At 42.3% G+C, this 22,660-nt stretch overlaps 1 protein-coding gene across 1 annotated transcript in view; it reads left to right on the top strand.

The window, feature by feature from the left end:
* The window catches only part of ANTXRL (ANTXR like), a gene marked incomplete at its 3' end in the record, with an annotated part of 49,745 nt that extends 27,822 nt beyond the window's left edge, over positions 1 to 21,923 (top strand). Inside the window, exons 13-18 of the mRNA XM_084290488.1 lie at positions 130 to 225; positions 1,394 to 1,432; positions 4,018 to 4,116; positions 5,483 to 5,650; positions 6,757 to 6,837; positions 21,693 to 21,923. Of these exons, the coding sequence (XP_084146614.1) occupies positions 130 to 225; positions 1,394 to 1,432; positions 4,018 to 4,116; positions 5,483 to 5,650; positions 6,757 to 6,837; positions 21,693 to 21,923 (714 nt within the window). The remainder of the gene's footprint in view (positions 1 to 129; positions 226 to 1,393; positions 1,433 to 4,017; positions 4,117 to 5,482; positions 5,651 to 6,756; positions 6,838 to 21,692) is intronic.
* Positions 21,924 to 22,660: the final 737 nt, after the last annotated feature.

Here is a 22,660-nt window from a genome sequence, read left to right as displayed (position 1 = left end):
CTGCCTAAGTGAGCCCTTGTAGTAAGGGAAACCTGGCTCATTTTGCCCAATCTAATTGCATAAATTCTGGGCTCCAGTCTCATTTTTGGCTTACAGAGATAACTCAAAAGCAATCATCTTTTTTTGCAGCTGACTGGAACCATCCTTTTCATTGCTCTGCTGATTCTCTTTCTGCTGCTGGCTCTGGCTCTTCTTTGGTGGTTCTGGCCCCTTTGCTGCACAGTGGTAAGTACAGATTTATTTATTTTTACTTGATTTCCATTTTCTTGGCTTAATGCTAAAACGATCACAATGGTTTGGACTTCTAGTTTCTTCATGTAGTAGTGGGCCAAGTAGCTTGACTCTGCAGTGTTATGGATTCTGTAATGCATTCCATTGTGCATCACAGACAAGATCTACCCTTACCTACAGTCAGAGTAATGTAGGGTGCAAATGCCCACACTGCTATTCCAAAAATAGATCAGCTGACTAGATCGCATGCATTTGGGTGAAGCGATGCCTAGATACCCTGAAAGTTACATGATGCAAGTTCTCTGCACAATTTTTGAAGTGCCTGTAAATCAGAAATGCTTTTGCATTATTTGTTAAACATGCAAGTCAGAGTTTAATGTGTGTAGAGCTGAAAGTTGTGGACATTTCACAGAGGCCAGTAAGCACCAGGCAGGGCTGGAAGCCTGGTCTCTTTACGACATGTGGTGGTCCTGGTGCTGCAGCACAAATGTTGCTATCCATGCGAGTAACTATAGTCTGCTGTTTGTGGTGCTGTGTGCAGTGAGTGATCAGTCATTCCCTTGAGGTTTTTCACAGGAGGAACACTTGCAGGGTCAAGTGCAGTGTTTGCAGAAGAGGATACCAAATGAAATATATAGAAGTAGCCAAATAAACAGCACGTGAGAGCTTCAAGAGGCTTCAGTTCCTTTTCCTGCTGTTGCCTGAGCTTGGCCCAAGTTTCTACAGGGGTCGATGGTTCTGTAAAACAAGCTTTGACACCTGCTGCAGAAGAGTATAATGAAACTGATCTACTAATATGTACATAAGCTCTGCTATTAAACACTAGAGCTAGGCTTTTTTTTTATGCATAGGAACTGCAGATTCTGAATGAGTATTTTGCACTAGCTTGGTAATCACACGGCATTTTAAGGCAGAACTACCAGGATGTGGAGCTGTATTATGAGTTACTTACGAAGGCACTTCACTTACTGGATAGTTCAATCTGATGGGTTTAGCTTCTCATCTGCTGAAAAAGCAGAAAGGCTAATAAGAGAATTGAATGTGGGGGAACAGAGCAGGGCAACCCATGTATGACACAAGCATGAAAGCAGAGAGGGCGTAGCACTGGGATGGATGAGCCCTACTATTAACTCGGATTTCTCCTGTTGTTTATATATTCCAGGTGATCAAGGAGCCACCTCCACCACCACCTCCGGAGCCTGTAAGTGTGCTATTTCTGAGCTGTCACACTGTCTGCAGCCACTGTAGTGCATCGTACTGCCCAGGAGCATCAGCCCTGGAGGTGTCTTAATGACACCCTGAAGCTGAGAGAGGAAGTCTCTTGGGTCAGGGCAGTTATTTCTGCCTTCTGGCCTCTTTATATAACTACAGCAAGATTATTTTCATTCTCAGAGAAAATAGTTGCATAATTCAGAAGTCCGCAGACCCACAGGTTGTATGGTATTTTGTTCCTTTTGCTGTGCATCACACAGGTGTGTGGAGGAAAATCTTTGCTTCTTAAGCATCAAAAACATCCCTCCTCCAGTAGAGCTGCTGTTCTCAGCAGCAGTTTAGCCCCCTTGGAAGTAAAAAGCAAAGTCTGTCAGCTGAAAGAAACGACAGTGAAGACTGCATTCTTGTGGCTTTACAGGGGAGTGAGCAGGAGCCGGCCTCTGGCTGTGGTTCTGCTGCAGCCTGACCCTTGGCAGGACACTTGGCCCTTCTCTATTTATGTTGTGAGTTGTTGGAGGCTGGGCTGAACTGAGCTCTTTTTGGTATGGTAACACACAGAGGCCCTGACCTCAGCTTAGGTTTCACTCTACTGTTTTGATGGAAGTAATAGCAAGAAATAAAAGCATTTCCAGAGGAAGCTCATGCCAGCCTTTGTTCTTTTCCTAGGCACAGGCAGTTAAAGGGTGGAATATACTTGCCTAACCCACAAGAGAAGCCTACAGTTTGCTGCTAATTTGCTCTAACTTGGCATGAATATCAGGAGACAACCGCAGCTGCTGTTTTGAGGTTGCAAAAGGCCACCATTGCTGTGTCTGTGATCCTGTTGCTTGTCCTGGGCAGCAGCACCATGACAATTTAACTTAAGAATATGCACCAAAAATCATGCTTGGTATAGGAGATATTTAGTATAAATTCTTTATCAACAATAATAGCATAAGCCATAATTAATTGTCCTGTAACTGTCAGGCTTTCCAGTAATAAGGGTTGTTAGACATACAGAATTTAAATCTGTTAGATCCCATGGAAGAGACGGGGTTTCTTATGTGGTGCTCAAGTTCCCAATGAAGTGAAACAAATTAAAACTGCTGATATAGTTCACTGGTTGTTGTCTTTAATGTGACACAAAATGGGTTTGTGTGTTATACCCTTCCAAAACAACATCAAAACATGCACGAAATGACTTCCTTGTGTATTTCTGTGACTTGAGGGGGACACCCCCAAATTCCTTACCAGTAATGGAAATGTCTTGCCTGGCTATACTGAAGAATTTGTTGGAAGAACTGACACACGAGGTATAGCTAAGAGTTCAGATGTCACTGAATGGAAATAGCTTTCTCCAAGGCATAACCTAAGAGTTAAGTATAAATAAGCAAAAATAAAGACATGCTTTTAAAAAGACATTATTGGCTTTTGGAGCCTCAATTCCTTTCACACTGAAATAGAAACATGTAGGGCCACTTCAAGAAAATGTCACCTAATAACCTAGCAACAAATTGTCTTTCTCTAGTATTTGGATTTCACTTGATTTATTTTATTTTTTAAATTGTTATTTGAATAAAAATTCCACAGTGTTTCTAGAATCATACTTGTACTGATGAAAATTGAGTGCTATTGTATTGATGAAAATTGAGGCCAGTCCAACAGCAGCATTCACATCTATATATCAACATTAGGTGTGTTTTTTATTTTTATTTTTTGAGGAACAAAAATAGTGTTGTAAGAGGCTTGCTGGGCCCCTCCCTCAATCATTTGTATTCTTGGGACTGCCAGGGAAAGTGTTATGGTGTGACTTTCAGCCACCTTGATTCTGGTGTAATGACAGGGAGACTGAGAAATCCCAGTAACTTCTACAGCTCAAGATGATAGAGCTGGGGGTGCGTTCCCAGGGTTGTTGAATGAGAAATATTTGCCAGCTTTCAGTTAAGCAAGAACAGAACAGTGAACCTGAAGTAAAACCCTGATTCAGAATCTCCCACGTTCCAGAAGAAGAAAATTTGCAGTCTTTAGAAATGCAGGTCAAAAACTCTGGATCTGAGCTTCCTAAAAACTTGGAGGTGCTCCAGTCTCAGTCCCAGCTCCAAACTGTACAGCTTGAGCCAGACTCTGCAAAGAATCGAGTAGCGTAGAACAACTGGTTACAGCTGCCATGAGAAAAGGGCCTGATGCACATGTTAGAAATCTCACAGTGGTAGCTTTTTCCCTGTTAGGTGACATTAAGTTCTAAAAGCACAATTAATAAATGATTTCTTTGGGTTAGCTGATTGTGGCATTTTCTGCACAGCGTAGTGGCAAGCCAGTATAATGTACAATTCATCCGCACTTTGCCATCCCTTAAAAGTCAGTTGTGATTTTGAAGCTCAATGCATATTTGACTAAATAAAAGCTGCATGAAGAGGCAAGGGGAATAGGCAGTTCTCAGTTAAATTTGCAGCTGCAGAGACAAGACACTTTTGTTTTTTGTCAGCAAGTAAGTGTAACACACAAAGCCAGATATCGAAGGATTGGACCATAGGATGTTCAGTTGTTTCCCATTTATGTGAGAACAACAGTAACATCTCCCCGTCTTTCCCACAGGAATCAGATGATGAAGATGGATTGCCAAAGAAAAAGTGGCCGACTGTGGATGCATCTTATTACGGAGGCCGAGGTGTTGGTGGAATTAAGAGGATGGAGGTATTTGGGTTTTACTTTGCTGTTATAAAAATCAACGCAAATGTGCTTAACTTTAATAATGTGTTTGTGTTTAAAAACAAAACCCACACACCTACTTCATTGGAGTAGAGGCTGAGATTTAATTAAGGCTTGTCCACCTGATTGCACCTGACATCCAAGTATCAGACATCAATCTGGCACATTTGCATGAGTAATTAATTGAATCTAGCATTATGAGCAGGAGAAAATTTGCAGGTTAAGAAATGGGACAAACACCAAAAGAAGTTCTGAGTTACTGAATCTAACTCTTCAGTCAATGCAGTTGGCTCCAGTTCTCTTGTCTGCTGCAGAGTTATGCTGGTTTGGAATCACAGAATTGCTAAGTTTGGAAGGGACCTCTAGAGATCATCTAGTCTAAACCCCAGCTCAAGCAGGGTCACATAGAGCACGTTGCACAGGATTGCCTCCAGGCATTTTTTGAATAGCTCCAGAGAAGGAGACTCCACAATCCCTGATCCAGTGCTCTGTTACCCTAACAGTAAACAAGCTCGTCTTTTTTATATATAAGGGAAAAAAAAAAAAGTAGTATTTTAGGATGTTGTCTACACAGTTCCTGGCTAGAAGCAGTTGGTTTTGAGAATTATAAACGGTGACTTTTTTTTCAGTTGAGCATTAACAAAATGAACATGCACAAATTTTTATCCTTCTGGTTGAGTAGTCCCATGGTTCCCGTGTTGCCCTTCAGAGTGGGATAACATTTCTATTTGAGCCAGACTACAAAAGCAGAATTTCAGGTTGAGATAAGTAGTGTACGGTACGTGAGGATAAAGTTACTGTCCCCTTCTGTGGCTGTGCATTTGGAAGAGATGTTTTTAGTAGTGAGCTACCCATGAGTCTGAGGGCTGCTGCTTTTAAGAAGACAGTCCAGTCCTTCTCCCTGACCCTTTTTTAGTTTTTGAACTAATCAGAATAAGGCTGTTTATAAATGACTGCCTTTCTGCAGCTAGTGCTGCTGCCTGCTTTTAGGGTGAGTCAATGGGAAGCAAATTACACCTGTGTTCTAGCAGAGCAGGGCTTTGTATTTCACTTGAAAATAAGTTAATCTGCCCTAGATGTTGCAACTTCCCACAACACCTTTAGTTGCCAGAAGGTGCAATGCTGGTAGTTCAGACTGCTTTCACGAGAAAATATTTGACTCTTAAATGCGTATCTGATTACAGTGACAATTGGGTACCTACATAAATCTGGCTTTTTGCTGGATCTATTTGGACTACCTGATTTGGATTTGGATTACCTGATGGAACTAGATTAATATCTGCAAAAAGCACCTGCTTAGGGGAGGGACCACAGAAATGTCTGTACTTACAATGTGCTCTCCTGGCTTTAGGTGCGGTGGGGAGACAAAGGATCAACAGAGGAAGGAGCAAAACTGGAAAAACCCAAAAATGCTATTATTAAGCTGCCAGAGCAGGAGTATGAGCCATGGGAACCCAAGCCCAAAAAGCCCCACGTGAGAAAACCGCCTTCTCAGCGGAAGTGGTACAGTCCAATCAAGGTAATGAGTCTGCTCCTTGGTTTGACAAAATCTTACGTCCTACATGCTACTACATCCTGCCTCCATAGTGCAGCCCTTCTTATGGTGGATCTGGTAGAGCTTGTATATAGAAAAGTGGCCTCAACTTTGCCCACTTGTTGGAACGTGTTGCACCAGGCCCTGTGTTGCCACAGTTTTTGGGGGTAGAGGGGTGTGTTGGAGGGCAGGAGCAGAAATCTTCCTGCTCTTAGCTCACCCCTTTTTGGAAATTCTGTGCTGACTGGGTCGCAACAGCAGATATCTCAGCTCTTCTGGGAAAGGTCCCAGCTGTATGCTCTTTCACGGCAGCATACAAGGAGGATCAGATGGAGTCCTTGCTTCAGCTGCAATGTGGCTAAGGCCTGGGGTTGGGATTCAGCTCTCTTCTCTTCTAGTTCAGCCACAAGATGTAGTGTTTGATTTTGGGTACGTCACTCAGTCTCTCCGTGCTTTTTCATCCTCATTTCTCCTGTGTCATTATAGTATCTGATGTCTCCCCATCCCTAATGTATGTATCCTCACACAACCCCAGAGCTGTTATCTCAGCTTACAGCTAAGGAAGCTGGAGGGCTCGTGCCGATGGAGGCAGGAACATACCACACTCATCCCAGAAACCTGTGGCCAAGTCCCAAACCAGTGCTTTGTGGGTGCAGGAATGAAGTTCCACCTTCCCCATCCTGCTGTGGCTGGTTCACAGATGGGTTTAACAGTGCTTGAATTTATTGGCTGGAAAGTACCTGTGAATTTTGATGCCTGCCTAAGTCTAGTGGCTGTTTATCTAATACAGAACACTTTCATTGTTCTGCCTGTTGCTAATATAACTCCATAAAGAGGTACAGTTAGGTGCTGTTCACATTAAACTTGTCATCTTCAGTGAATTTTGAGCAGGGTGAGTGTGGCCCACTGTGTATAAGGTATGTGTTACCACATTGAGGTCTCTATTCTGGCTCTCTGGCATGCACGGGGCAAAGGCCAAGGACCAATTTTCATACAGTTTGATACAGAAAGGCTGCATCAGCTCAGCTGTAGTTTAATTTCATGATGTTATCCCAAGCTTTCTTGGTCATCTCATGTGATTTTTATTTCAGGGCAAACTTGATGCACTATGGGCTTTGGTTCGACGCGGCTATGATCAAGTCTCTCTTATGAGACCACAGCCAGGGGATAAGGTAAGGTGTCACAAACAAATTGTCATTCCATTTCCCTGTTAGGAGTATCAGTGTGCTATCCTTCTCCCTGCTTTTTTTTTTTTGTGTGTGTGAAAACTTGTCTTTTTATGTTACCCCAAGGCTAAAAATTTGTCATGAGAACCAGAGATTTCAAAATGAGCTAAAATGTTTGCAGTGGCATCTGTTTAAAAGTATTGCCCCAAAAGGTCAACAGCGATATCTCCGCTGTTATGATTTGAGCAGACTGAGGTGGAAGCTGACCAGCTTTGGTAGCATCTTTCTCTCTTTCATTAATGTAAATTCTTAGCCTCGCTTTCCTGCACACATCTGTTGGAATCAAGGGAAAGGTTCTCTGGTGGACTGCTAGTTTTGTAAAACTACTACTGCATATTAAATTCAACATCATATTTCTGAAGTTTGGTAGGAAGGATAATGGCTTTTCAGATTTGATAATAAAATTGATTCCTAACGAGAAACTATGAACAGTACAGATCATGAAGAAATAACCTCTAGCAAAGTTAATGGAGAAAAAAATTTCCTTGGAACTCTGAGCAGAGATGCATCTCTTCTCCATATCTTGTATGGAGGCATAGGATATCTCCTGTCTTGATAAAGTCAAATGCAGATCAGGAATAGATTCTTCCTGGGACAAAGCAGGGAGTTTGTGCCTCTGAGCCACACAGCTGTCTGCCTGCTGCTCCAGGGTCACTTGTGATACCAGGAGCTCTCTGCTTCCCCATGAGAGCCTGGCAAGTTACAGTTGTCTATTGTGCTGTCCTGGAGGAAAAACGCCATAATAGTTGAGTGCTGCTGCTTTTTTTCTTTTTGCCTTCAGATTTGTCCTTCCACAGTGGAGCTTTTAAACACAAGGATCAAGCAGAGATGATAGTATCTTTCTTCTCTGCCCCATGGCCATTCTGTACCCAGAATATGTATATTTCATCACCTTTGCTTTCGGTTGAAAGGGTTATAGAGCTACAGCAGTGGGGGCCATCAGGTGGTCTCCTGGGGTGGTTGTGGTGCAGGGGGCCTTGTGCTGGGCTTGTCTGCCTGGTTGATTTTAATCTCTGAAAACAGGCTTAAAATTAGCCCTACTTTCCATCATCTTGGGCAAAGAAGTTGCAACCCTCTGGCTTTTGGCAAAATCTCATTAGGGCTTTTTTCTAGTTATTAACCAAATGTTCAGATTTGCTGTTTAAACTGCACTGTCTTCAATTTTTCGTTGGGTGTGTGAGGGCACTAAGAGAACAAACTCAGTATCCCATGCTACTTTGTAAGATGTCCTTTTAACTTGTTTCACCAAGCTGCATTTTCATGGCAGCTGTGCTCGAGACACCTTATTTACTTTTTAAGCACGATCTAGAGCTTCTGAATAGGCTCTTTAGGCCCAGCTGTATTTTGATAGCGCTAACATTGTATACTACGAATCTATCCTCTGCCTTTTACTCGCTTGGCTGTTATGTTTCTATGGGTGCAGAGCACAACAGAGCCTCTGTTAGCCTGCGTGGCTGAGAAACATGCAGGGGCTGGCTCAGAACAGGGATGCTCAGTTACTTGCTTTCCAGCTCTGCTGCAGGGAGGACGGGTGACTCAAAAGAGGCTATGTAAAGCAGAGCAAGCTGAAGGATTATTGTATCAGGGCAAACATTAGAAAATCAAACGTACATCTGGGAAATAGGGTGGAAAGAATCCTATTGAGCCAGATTTGGTGGAAGAATAGAATAATCTCTGTTCCCTGGTCTGTGAAATTAACTAAAGCTGAAGAAAATTGAATGGGAAACAAGAAAATAACTGGACATCATTCTGCTGTATAAATAAAGAGCATCACAGGCCTGTGTTTCATGGAGAAATCTAGCACAGAAGAGCAAGGCTATGGATTGTTCAGTGGACTTTTCCAATTCTTTTTGACTTTAGATTTTGGTGAGGAGGGATTGCATGAGTATATTTGAGTATATTGCATGAGTATATATGAGTATATTGCATAAGTATGCATACTCATACATACTTACCTGTATACACACGTGCGCATCCATACATCCTGGCTAAAGGATAGGTGGAGGGCTGTAGGGAGCTGGAGGAGCCGGGCTGCCCCAAGAGCCCATGCAAGGATGTGGTCACTCCCGCCCAGATGTGCAGGAGTGAGGTGGTCATCAGGCTTTTGGTTTACTGCTGGTACTTACGGAGGCATGCATTTTCAGTGCGATGTTGTTCCTTGGTCGTCCCAAGGCTGCTACCCCTCTCTTCTACCAGTGATTTGGGGCTCAGAGCACCAGTGGTCACTGCTTTGCTCAACTCTTGTGGCTCAACAGAGGGGTTGACAGCTCTGAGGTGGTCTGGTGAGCTACCTGTGGCTTGGGATACTTGCTCGGGTTGCCCTTGCTACCTTGAGGGCTTCTCCCATCACTCTGTAGTGATGTCCTTCTGTATCAAGGCATATGTTTGCCATACCCACTGGTGGGGCCCTCTAACTGAAAAGTGCAGCATCAGGTCTGAGTCGTACAGTGTGGGCAGATATAAAAGCTCTTCAGTCTTCTAGGAATACATTTAGGAATCTCCTGCTACTGAATGAGGGTTCCTTTATACATGTTCTTCAAAGCAGTGCTAGCTTGGGATGCCCCCAGGCAATGGCATGTGGTGATGGTTTCTTATTTGATTTTTTTATTCTTTTTTCCACATATAATATTTGTTTTCCTTGACAAAAGGAGACTCTGGTTGCCAATGAGGAATTTACTGACGGAGCTGGAACATGGCCCTGCAGTAGCCTTGGTGCCAACACCACTGGTGGGACCAGCAGGACCAGCTGTGTTGACTGCTTCTCCTCTGCTTCCCCTGTGAAATTCAGGAGTTTGTGATCTTGCCAGCGGGCTGCTATAAAGATTAGGGTTTGGGAAATAGGCATACATGAATATCTCAAAGTATTTAATAGAAGCCCCAGCAGCTGGAGGGGCAGGGGCAGGGTTATTCAGGCAGGTTCTCAGTACTCTGTGCAAAAGGGAGCTTTCGAGCTGCTCTTCTTCAGCCTACTGGATCGAAAGTGGGTGTGTTAACAATGCCATCAAATATACATTAAGAGTTCCGATATGTACAGAGAGGAAGGTGAAATGCTTCTTTCAAATGGTCTGCTTAGCTGCTGCTTTCAGCAAATCCATTCCATTTTGCATTTCAGCACATACTGTCACAGGAAATTCTCAGCAGTTTGGTTTACCAAAAACCTCAGCTAAAAAAAGATACTGTCCCCCCTCCCCTCCCGCAAAATAGCTCTTGTTTACTTAAAGCTTTAGAAAGTGATCCACTTTTGTCACTGAAAATTACCTGCAGCAGTGAGAGAGAGTGTAGACTGGATTTTGCTGTCACTGTTACCCTTGTATACCCATGGGACGGTACTCAGAAAAAAAGTAATGCTTTACCAGTCTAACCTTTGGTTAGCATTTGCAAAATCTATTTTTGGGGAAAGGAACTAGAAGCAGACTGTGGTACAAAAATTGGATTTTTTTTTTCCTATTTATTCCCCCCAAACTGAACATAAAAAGGCTGTGCTTCATTCAAAAATTTAACAAACTATGAGTGGCTGCTCACGCTGGAAGCCAGGACTTGTGTCCTTTCAAGTTCTACATACAGATCCACTGCATGACTTGGAGTAAGTCGTGGCAACTGGGATTTTAAACACAAGGCTTTGAAATGAGGAGATGGGTTCCTTATTCTGTGCATCCCTTTCAAAGCAATTACTCTTAAGCTGGTGTGTTTGTTAATGTTCAGAACATCTGAATATTGTCAAATTTGGAGTGATTCTTAGTAAAGCTGACAATGGATTATAAGTGCCTTAGTTTTCCCAACTGCAAAATAATCTTGAGAACACAATGTTTGCCTTCCTTACAGCTGTGAGGTTTAATTAAGTCCTGACAGGCACTTGGGACTCCTCAGACGAAAGGTGGGACACCAAGCCTATCGGTTATTAATGACTTGTCATTATTTTCTGGCTACTACCCACAGGTGGTCAGTGGTTTGAAAGTAGCCCATGGGAATGGCAGCACCCGCCTGTCACTCTACACTAGCTGCTCACTTACCAGTGCTAGTTGGAGCTCAGACTAATTACTGCTTTTCAAGCCTGGGTAATGGCCTTTAATAGGTTTCTCTGCAGATCAGAGCTGTATTGTAATTGCCCAAGTAGCAATTGGCAGATCTATGGGGGTGCTGGAAAAGCAGCACTGTTCTCCTTCAGACTGTATGCTGTAGGAGATGTATGCTGTTTGAGGGTTTTTCTCCATATCTTTAACCTTCCTGGAGCCAATTATCTTCATAGATAGAAAGAGAATTCTATCTGAAGAATTCAAGAGACTGGGACATTGCCACAGTAGGGTGATCTTTGTCACCTTTGATGAAAATAACACATGTAGCCCCTACCTGACTTATTTTTCTTTTGGCAAAGGAGACCAGTATTTGTAAAGTTAATTCCTGCTATAAGAGACATGGTATGGGGGGGAAGCTCCCTGGTGCAGGGCCTGTGTCCTAATGCATGGTTCCCAGGATACGCTGAGCACTGCAGCTGGAAACATAATCAGTGACTAATGAGTTTCCTGTCCTGTAAGAAGCCCACATACTGGCACTACCTCTCACTTGTGCCAAGTTCATGTTATTTCTGTCGCAGAAGAAGGGCTTACAAATGGGCTTTTTGGTAGATGCTGCCTGTCTGCCCCCATGCAGATCAGTGGTGTGTCCAGGGCTTTGGGAGCCACAGGCACATTCTGCAGCAACCACTGAAAGAGGCTCTTCTGAAGGTTGGTGCAGATCCCAGGGCTGGTGCTACTCAGCATGGGCTGCACAGCAGAATGAAGAAGGATTGGCATTGTGATTAAGACACTGAGCTGTGTCTTCAGATACTCTGGCTTTACCTGATGTAAGTTGCTTTATGTCTGTTGTACTGTAATTCCCCACCAATAAATGAGATTAAGTTCTAGGTCAGTGAGACTGCGCCTGTCAGCATTTTGAGCGTTTCAGAGATTGGCTCTGTTAGGTAAATAGGGTGGTGATATTCTATTACTCTTAAAGCATATGTAAGTTTGATACTTTGCTTTTTTTATTATTTTTTTTAAGGCAAAGGAACAGGTTCATTAGATCTGATTCTCAGTGCTTATAGGGAACATGACCCTGGATTAAGAACCAGTGGTTTATTTCCTTGCTAACTGTGACCTTGATGTGTCTGTCTTTGGTGGATGTCATCAAGATTTTCTAGGCAGGACTGCGTTGCTGCTCTAGTAATACTTGGAATAGAACGTGTGAGCTGTACAGGCCTGGCTTGAATTCAGTTGAGTATTCTTGGGTTTAGGAGGAGTGCCCTTTGATCAACGCTGAACCCTATGTTGCCTTCTTTCACACTGCTGGGAAATGCATCCCTCATTGTCTTCTGAGTTGGGTAATAGTCCAGAACTTAACCTAACCAGCCTTTCTTAGCTCTCTGCTTACTTCTGCGTACTTCTGTTAGCTGTGAAGGAATCTGATTCCCCATGTGGAGAATGAGTAATGCCATGACTTTAAAGATGCCTTAAAGATGTTTGAGTTCTAGAAATAAAATTGCTGTGATATATTAATACTGTTATTCATTCTAAGTTTATTATACAGAATGTTAACTAAAGATGAAAAGGTATTGCATCATTGCTGTCTACAGAGGAGCTGTAATTCTGGATGCCTCTGTTCTTGTATAATCTATTGTGGTTCATGTTGTGGTACCAGAGGACTACCCAAAATCACTGTCTGCTATTGTATGTGGGTAGCACAAAGATACTATGCGACCTGAGAGCTTATAAGCTATATTTGTTAAGTTACTTAATCTTACTTTGAACATAAACATCAGGTAAGTATCAAAATCCTCCAGACTTCTATGGCAGTTTTAGTCTCAGATAGGAAGCCAAGTTCTGTGCATTTGCAGCAAAAACTTTGGTATTTTCTACAACATTTTAAGGTCTTTCTGCTTTTTTTTTCACATTAAATATTTTTTTCTTCTCTGCTTTTTGGGTTATTTCTAGGGAATATAACTACATAAGTACAAACCTCAGTCTTCACTGGCTGATAACTTTCAGGAGTGGGGTTCATAGAAATTTTGAAGTGAAGCTCACAAAGTAGTGTCCCTTCTTGCAATGATAAAGACTGGGCACTCTGAGTGTTGAGTTTCCTTAGGGGTCTGAGGAAAAATGAAAGTGTACCTATGTTTTATGTTTTTCTTGTTGTTGTTTTGTGCTTCTGAGGGGATAAGTCATTACCTCTGGTAAACTGGGACTAGGGTGTATAGCAAGAATTTGTGTGAGCGATGGCAATCAGTTACTTGTGGAAGAGCTTTGTCTGCTTCAAAGTGCAGAACTGGTACTTGATAGACTGATCATGCTGCATAGGGGAAGCGTGGCAGGGACAGTTTTTCATAGGGTGTTAGGTCTCTATAGTGCACTACAAATAGGAAGGAAAGTTCCATGTTGGGACTTCAGAACCTGAACTGCTTCACTGGTGTGTTCATTCCTAGAAATAAGATGTCTTTGTCCCAAGGAGCTCTTCCATCCAGCTTAACATAGGAGCTTTGAGGCAAGTAGAGGTTTTCTGTGCTTTCAAATTATGCTAATACTGATAATGAATTGTAGTAGTCATCCTAGGAGGGGAAAGTCCTTGTGAGATGAGCACAGAGGTAATGTGAAAATTGCAATTTTACCATCTACTTGTCCTAGACAGCAGCAGAGCCTCCTAAGGGCCAGTTACTCAGAGAGGGCTTGGGCATGCTAGTATTTGTTTCCAAATTTTAAACAAAGAGGCAATTTATCTTCACAGTGGGCCCAAGTTTTATGTTTTTGTCTAAGTCAAGGAAAATTAATAGCCATTTTCTCTAGAAAGCTCTCAGTCTCCAACGTTATCCTATATGCTGGGTGCAGAAAGAGCCTAGTGCTCTTCCTCTCTGTATATCACAACCTAAATCTGGCTCCTGCAGAGACAATGAAACAATTCACCCTGGAAAGCACAGTGACAATTACAGTTGGAGCAAGACCACTTGTGGTCCTTCGTGGCCTCCTTTGCTCCTCCCAGCAACCCGCTGACACCTCAAGGTTAGGCGTGTCATGCCCAGCAAGTATTTGTTGCTATTGTTGCTATGCTCCAAAGCCCTCTGCGTTCTAGGTGATGTGCACATGCAACCTCCTTTTCCCTGAAAATGCTAAGGAAATGAGAAAAAATCTTTTGCAAACTAACCACTGTTTTTTCCCTTGAACCACATTCTAGTCTGGTCAGCATTCAAGTGTGGAAATGTGTGGTGCTGTGGTTGAAACAAGGGATGTGAGTCACGAGTCCTGAACTTGTATGTACCAGGTTTTTTCTTAAGTTTCTGCCTGACCTTGGGTAGACGATACAACCTAGCAGTGTCTCTTCTCACTTCCTCTACTTTAGGAGCTTCATCCATAAAAGTTGGCAGCCAAGAGGAAGGCAGTAAATTGTGCATCATGAGTGCAGGTTTAGGTTTGACTTAAGTTAGATATTTCTGTCAGGTTTGGATGGGGTTTGGTTTAGCATGACTATACTTGGAAATTGGTAGCGAACATAAAGGATGACTGATGGACCGTTACTTTGTTTATGCTTATTGTCATCCATTTCTATCCCTTTCACCATTTCAGCTTTTTAGGGCTCAGAATTGACAGACCTTGTTATGCTTTGCACTGAGAGCTACTTCAGCCACAACCTCAGCAAGGTCCAAGACATGTGATGTTTTGTACATTCCTGCAAGATATCTTGTGACTCTGGCCCTTCTTTCAGGAGGTGTCTGTAGTCCATTGCTGCATTTTCTTGCTAAGGCAAGGCTGGAAAAAACATGCAGCTTCCTGCTGAATGGAGCATGATGCAAATTATTTAATAGTCCTGACTTCTTTACTGGGATAGGTTCTCCATGTCCAACACCTGCTGTGTTGTTCTTTCCTTCTGTTCTTAAGCTGGAAAAGTGGTAGCAGGCATGTGAGAGACGGGTTGTATGGATATGCTCATCATGAAGTTTATTTTGCTGAAGGTCCCTGATCCTAGCTTAAAAGAGCCAATTTCTCCATCTGATTCCTGTCTGATTTCTCCTGGTGTAGGTTGGAAGTAGCCCACTTCTCTTCCATGTGCTCTTGCACTGACTTTGAACTTGAGTAGATTTCTCCTAGAGGACCCCTTCCTGATTTTAAGCAATGCCCTGCACAGATTGAGCTGTGAGGTGGGAGCAGTGTCTGCAGGTGTGCATGTCATGTTGGCCTGTAAGCAGTTTTCTGCTGCTTCTTGGATCATTCTTGTGCCTTTGAATTCATCTTGTTGTAATTTTCAATTTATTAGATGTACCTACAGCTATTGTAAGGCACTCGCTGTTACCATATGAGTGATTTATAGCCCACAATATAGTGATTTTCTTCCCCTCAGATAGCTCCATCATAAAAGGAGGGACCAAAAGTGATATCATTTTGCAGGTAAAGATGCCCTATAATACAGTGGATAAAGAAAGGGATGGACTAGATTCTTATTTTTTTTTTAAAGCAGTGGTGAAGAATAAGTATATTGTCATTGTTGGACTCCACTTCTTTAAAATCTTTTAAAATCCTTTTCCATTCAGTCAACCCCACTTTCTCTTACCTGTAAATAGTTTTGGATTGACACCACTTTAGGTAACAATTCTGAGCTGCCAAATATATCACCATAAAAGTCACTGACAGGAGAGGACCTGTCAAACTAGAGGATGTCTACAGAGCCAAACTCTCATACAAACAGATATTTTATGGTAATTATATTGTTTTGATTTGAGATCTAATAACCAAAAATGGCTACATACAAAAAATAATTACATGTTAGTTATTGGTGTTTAATCTGTTAACAACAACGTCATTTAAGAATTAAAATTTAATCACCATTAATTATAACTAGAAATTAAATATAAATTACATATTTATTCAACTGAAAGCATGACCAACCACCAAACTGCTGATACAGGAATCCCTGACAATTCTGATACTTTATTTTTCAACTCAAAAGCAGTATCTCAGTCCCAAATATAAGACGGGTAGTTAGTAAAAGTTATTGGACTGTGTCTGAAAACAGGGCAGGGTTGAGTTTTATGTGACAAACTGTTTCAGTGGCTCACTAATTTCTAGCCTGTGTGCTGCAGGGTAATCAGTGCAATTCCCAGGAAATCCGTGAAGGTTTTAATGAGCCGTGACATGTTCAGCACGCAGTCAGCATGAAGCAGTGCAGTGCAAAGAAGCTTTTGGCAAAGGCTGCTTCACGTAGATCCTGGCTGCTGAGGAGCCAGCTGCTAATCCTGATACTTGCCCAGCGGACTTGAGTAGTGGGAGCTCTGTACCTCCTTGGTTAGGCTCTTTGTATTAAAATAAATAAATAAATAAATTACTATCTATAATCTGCCTCATTCACAAATAGATCTAGTAGAACAGCTTTCAGTACTGTTGCTGGTTAGGATATTCAGTGTAGGTATTTCTACTAAAAAGTCTTTATTCTTTTAATCACTGCCCTCTAATGTCTCCAAAATTAAACTTTCTTTTGCAGAAGTCATTGATCTTAAAAGTGTATACCCCATCAGTTTCTGGGTGATTGGGTCAAAACCTTTACTTAGCTAAAGTGATTGTGACTCTTTGTAGATGCTAGCACTTCAACGTATTCCTTTGCCTTATGGTTTGAAGTTTTAGCATTCCTTTTACTTTTACTGTGCTTTCCTCTCCTGAGTTTTTAGCTCACATAGAAACTTGGATCTGTTCTGTTGAGTTTTAGAACTCCACTTTTGCAATGAACTATTGATATTTAGGAAGTAAAGCTAAATGCTAATGAAATAAACACTAATGAAAAAGTCATTATATATATATATATTAATTTTCATGGTCCCATATTTTGGACCACTTTGTGAGGATCTCTAAACTTGCATTTTAGAGCAATTAAGCTTTGCAGGCATGTTCTATTTAATTCATTCTAAACCATAAAGGCAAGTATCATATTAATCCAAAATAAAGACTAAGAAGTTTCAGTAAATATTTAATTGAAGCCAATTCTTCCGCAGTCATATACCCCCTCAGCTAGTCAAAAATGTGGCACTGAGACTCCATAAGCAAAAATGAGGGTGAATGGAAACCCAAGTTAAGTTTATAATGGGAAGGATATCTTTTATTAGGTCAACTAATACAGCTAGAAAGAGGAAACAGGCTGACCTTAGTGTGTACAAACATTCCATCATGCACAGATAAAAGTGGATTTGATTTTTTTGCTAAATATCAATGTGTTTATTGTAATAGACGGAGAAAAGTGACAGTTGCTGGCAGATGGGGTGGATTTTTGAAACACTTTTTTCTGAAATGCTCTTATTATCATGGGTGAAGAGACTTGCCTATGACACTGAATTGCCTGGGTCCTTTTAACAGAATTGTTCCTTTCTATCAGAACCTTGCTGAGTAGTAGCTAAAAATTTTGAGGGGAACAAGCACTGAGGAGTGATATACTGAGCACTATGATGAAATTAGTCCAGAAACAAGATGCAGTGGCTTTCAAGAGGTTCCTCCCTTCCTCCCCCCAAACCACACACAAAAACACATCCTAGGTGGTCGAGGAGGCATTGCCTAGAAGTACAAAGTGCCTGAATTGCACATGTGATTGTTACACTGGGATAAAAGCTGGAGCTGGGACAAGGGCAGATCCCGCTGCTTCAGTATTTGTACTTTTTGAAAAGCCAATTTGGCAAGCAGCGTAACAAGAGCCTAACAAGTGGATGGACATATGGGGAGGCAAAATAATTGTGCATTAGGAAGACTGTGCAGATGTGAGCTGAAGCAAGGGCGTAACTCCATATGGCGCATTGTTGACCTTCGGTTGGTGCCTGAATGACAGTAACGCCGTGCGGGTCGCAGCATCTGAGGGTTGCTGTCCTGGGAGTGGGGCTGAAACCAGACAGAACTGGATTTACGCAGATCATCTGCTTCGTAGACAACAAAGCAGCTACTCACAGCTGTTGTGCCTGCGATCACCATCATATTACTGCACCTTGCAACTCAGAACCCCTTCCCTAAAGTACTTGGTGTATACAATGCTCCTAGAAAAAAGATGCTTCTCCTTCCTTCTGTGCAAGGAGAGCAGAGGTACAGGATACTTTTGGATTAAAGTCTTAGTATTTCTGTGGTTTAAGAGACTTCAAATGCATTTGAAGAGGAAATTACTTAATCCTTTCAGACACAGTGTTAAAAATCTTGTGGTTACTTTAAGAAAGAGCTTATTTGAGAAACAGTCACAATTTTTTTGAAGCTAATCCCAGAGGGGTGTGCCTGCTAGGCAGAATTGCTGTGGCATTTTGTTTTTAGGATAGTATGATGAGTGCAGGGCTTAATTCTTCAATGCTGAAATCCTTTGAAATATACCAGAGAAGTTCAAACTGGCTTACGATTTATTGTCACTTGTTCTTCCCTTTCCCTTTTGGCTGTTAATCCTAACCCTAGCTAAAAGTTTGGCCTCAATTTATCAATGGCTGCTTGAAGTACTCAGGAGGATTTGCTCCAGTGTTCACCAGAAGTCTTTGATGTATGAGATTGTAGGGTAACACTGGTAATCTTTTGTGAGGAAGTGTCACAATACATACATCGATCATCCGAGCCTCTGTCTGTCAGACTCTCCCAACCCAACCGTATTTTTCATGACACAATGCGGCGCATGGCCTTTAAATTACCCATCTGTCTGACAAATCAGTGAGTGTGGCAGAAACTGGCAGCAGTTTGACGTCGCCTATCACTTTAACTGAAGTGAAAGTAATGCAAACAGATTTATGGGATCCCCTTTGATTATAGACTATGAATATATTTGGAATTGATGTCTGGGGGAAAGACAACAGAGAGGCTGGAAAGGCTTGTAGGCAAAAGCACTAGTGCTGGGTTTGCAGCTTTGCATTTTTTTCTGGGAGATTGTTCTATTTTTTCTTGTATTTTTTTCTCCTCCCTCTATGTTGCATCTCATCTGAATACCTTTTTTTTTTTTTTTTTTTTTTTTTTTCTCCTGAATTGATTATTTGGCTGTTTTAAATTCATAAAGTTACAAATATCAAGACTGAATTTCCTTAAATGTTTTTGCAGTAGAGCTATTGAGTTTATCTGTAGTATTCATTGCCTAGCAGTAAATAGTACTGAATTCCAAAGTATGCTTTGGGTACAGCAGAGCACAGCAGAAGACAAATGACAGTTGGAGGCTGACAAGGATGGTCACTCACGGCAGTGCTGGGAAGGACTTGAGTTCTGTGACAGTGGAGCAAAGCACTGACTTGTGGTGTCTTTTGATCCAATGGTTTATCTCTGCAGAAGTCACTAAGACCTGGGCTTTTGCCCACTGAGGTCTCCTTGCATCTGGCCCCAGTACAGCGTTGCCTTGAGCCAGGTTCATACGCGAAGTCTGCTGTAACAAGCCTCCTTTTTCAGAAAGAGGATTTTATCCTATTTATTGAGGCTGTTGCTTAAGTGTAGTGGTGAATTTGTGATGGTGAAAACTGGGGCTGAGAGCTACTGAGTACATCTCATGTACAGGCAACAACATGTCCATTCAAATAACTCTTGGCTGCAGCTGAGCTCTTGAAGCCCTGAGCCATCCAATCCAACTAAGTGGTAGGGTGGTACCATTTGGGTGTTATTACATTTGTTGAATCATTTTCTAGGCTCTCTGGAGCTTGCACAAGGTTCTCTTGATGCATAGCAGAAACATGTCTGTTTGCCGTTCTTCAGAAAGTCATAAAATAAAGTGATTCCCTTCTTATTAAAGGAATAGTTTCATGAACCAAAATACAGGCATTGCAAGTCACTTAACAGATGGTTGTGGTTAAGCTGTGATGGCTTCTGCCTGAATTCTGGTGGAAGCTGTGATTCAGAAACTCAGGCAGTTCCCTAAACACCTTCAGTGTTTGTTTGTGCAAAGCAGCACTGTACCAGCAGCGATCTGTCCCTGGTATGGGATCTTATATCCCCATTGTCACAGCCATGTAGCTACAGGGATCACAGTCTACAGCTGTATAGCCCTGAAGGAAGCTTTTATGAATCTGGAATCCTTCTCCTGATTTTTGCTTGAGAGGTGTTGGTATAACCTAGAGCTGAATTTGGTTTGTTGATTCCAGCATGCAACCTAAACCTCTCACCAGTGTTATGGCTTCGCAGGCCTTTCGAAACAATGGAGGGAAAGGTGCCTTCAGCAACATGCTTTCTAAACACACCAAACAGCTGTTTTACTTTTCCCCACCCAGTGTTTGTGCTGGAAAGAGAAAAACAGGTAACATTCCTGTCTATGCTAAACTGCAGAGGGCATCTGCATTAGGATGATTACTGTAAGAAACAAAACAGGCCTGCTGCACAAAGGAAAAAGTGCTGGCAAATGGAGTTCATCACCAGTGAGGTGGGTATTTTCCTGCCTATGGTTACTTGTATGGAAACCAAGTCCCAGTTGCAATAAGGAAAATAAGTCTGTGTGCACTTTTTGATAAGTGCATAGGAGCTGTGAATGACCCTGTTCTCTATCTGAAGTGTTTATGAAGTGCTGCTGTGTTAAAATTCAGGGGCTGAGACTGGTGGGATTAGTTCACCAGGCATTTGAAGGCTCCTGTAAATGGGCAGTTGGCAGTGCCACTCGTGCATTTTCAGTCTTTACCTCCAGCCTTTGCATGTGATGATGAAAGGCCCTTCTGGCTTCCAGGTGCAGGCTGCTGCTGAGGTTGCAGCAGAGAGGTTGTTACCAAAGCGTCTCCTCCCACCTCTCCAGGTGAGGAGATGGGTACGGAGATGCCAAGAATTGTAACTCTGCACCCAAGTTTGTGTCTGCATGATTTCATGAGGCTTTCACAGCAATAGTGGACTCCTTTGTAACAAAACATGGTGGTCAATGGGAGAAGCAAGTAAAGCAGACGGCAGAGGTCCTGGTTCCTGAATGAGATTGTCCTGTAGATTTTGAAATGCCTCTGGCTGCTCCTCACAGGAAAGGCTTGGTGGTCTTTGGGGTCTGTCTGTATCTCTTCCTGTCTGGAACTTGGTTAGTGGGAACCTGTATAGAGCTTTGTTTTGGTTTAAGGAAATCCAGGTGTAGCTGTGTGTAGCCCATAGTTGTGAGTAAGATATCCTCAGCATTTGCTATTTTATTTTTATTTTTTCCCCAAACTTCATCTACTCCTGCTCCAAGATCCACAATTCTCCACCTGGTCTTGCCTGCCTGTATCCCACATCCATGCTGAAAATACACCCACTGGAGCTCCCTCTGCATAAATCCCACACCTCATAGGTTTTTATGAGGATGACAGAGAAGCCCCAGCTACATTTGGAGCAGAGAAGACAGACGTACTATCCCAGCAGTGTTGGAAACATGGACACCAGCTAGGCTAGCATCACTGTGAAAAGGAAAGCTACAGATAGTGCCTTTGCTAATGTTGTTTGGTATAATCCTGTTTTTCCCAATGAGTTTGTTTTTTTTTCCAGCACAGCTGTGTCAGGAATGGATCTCACCAAGGCAGGCAGGACTTCGTGGTGGATCTGTGGCTTGAGCCAGGTTCTGCATGGCTCTCATAGCAAAGAAGAGGGTGCATGTGAGCAAAGTCACACTGGGCTTCCTTTTGAGTTAAACCAGTCCTAGGCTGTTCTCCATAGGCAGGAGCTCTGAAACCCAAGGAAAAACATTGGACTCTAGTACTGACCTTTAGTGCAGTCTTGTCTCAATGTCATGTCTAGGATCCAGTGAATGACATTGGATGAAGACCTCTAATTGCAGCCTGGCCCCTCTGCTTACAACACTCTTGGCTAGTTGCTGATGAGTCAAAACATGCGCTTGTTATGAATAATGAATTTTTCTTTTACCTCCAGGGAAGATGCATGAACTTCACTCGGGTGAAGTCAGATGGGACCTCTGCCCCTTACAGCCCACCGCCAAAGCTGCCACGACGTGACGATGTTCCTCTCAACTATGCTCCAAGGAGCCCTTCTCCTCCCGTGTCTCTGCAGCCCCCTTCCAGGCAGCCGCCTCCTGGACCACCCCCGTCTCGAGCCCCTCCTGGACCTCCTCCTTCACGGCCACCTCCGCAGCCCATGGCTTAGTACAGCAAAATCCTGATCGACAAAATATGTCTCTTTGCTGAATGCGGCATATTTATTGAGTATTGGTTTACAGTTAAAGATATCAGATTTTGTTGCTGGTCAGCAAAAAAAAAAAAAAAAAGAAAAAAATAGAAAAAAATTGCCAAGTGTCAATTTTAGTGTATGAATATATTTATACCACACGTGCTGAGTAAACATTCAGTGGATAGATTCAGAGCTATGGGGTACAGAAACAAATCAAAATGATCATCTAGATACAGTAGCAGCTTTTATATGTATACGTTTGAAGATCTATTTACACATGACATTTGTCTGACTTGGTATGTTAGATCATACATTAATAACTTTAGCTGGATACACGTGCATCTGTTTTGATAGCTGCCACCTGCAAGTTGGTTAAACATAGTTCTCTGAAGAATTTGCTTTTTGTTTCCCAAACAGTACTGCATCCAGATGTTAAAATGGAACAATAATTGCAAAGATAATTTCTGCCTTTAGTTCTGCAGGTGGAATTTCCATTAAATTTTTATAAGGAGGTTATAACAATAATAAGGTAAGATAAGACTATGTGCCAGTAATCTCACATATAAGAGGGGTGTCTTTCTCTGGAAAAATCAGTTTTGAGCCTGCCATTTCTAGGTATGTTTAGATTTGGTTGCATGGGGTAGTCACTGAAGGCCAGATTTTGATTCCAGAAGTCCGAACCTAGGTTCAGCTTCATCCAAGTTCAGAAGAAT

The sequence above is a fragment of the Netta rufina genome (assembly GCF_964035555.1).
Source record: "Netta rufina genome assembly, chromosome: 7".
NCBI classification, from domain to species: Eukaryota; Metazoa; Chordata; class Aves; order Anseriformes; family Anatidae; genus Netta; species Netta rufina.
Note: the sequence above shows the minus strand (reverse complement) of the source record. Positions and strands in the feature narration are given on the sequence as shown.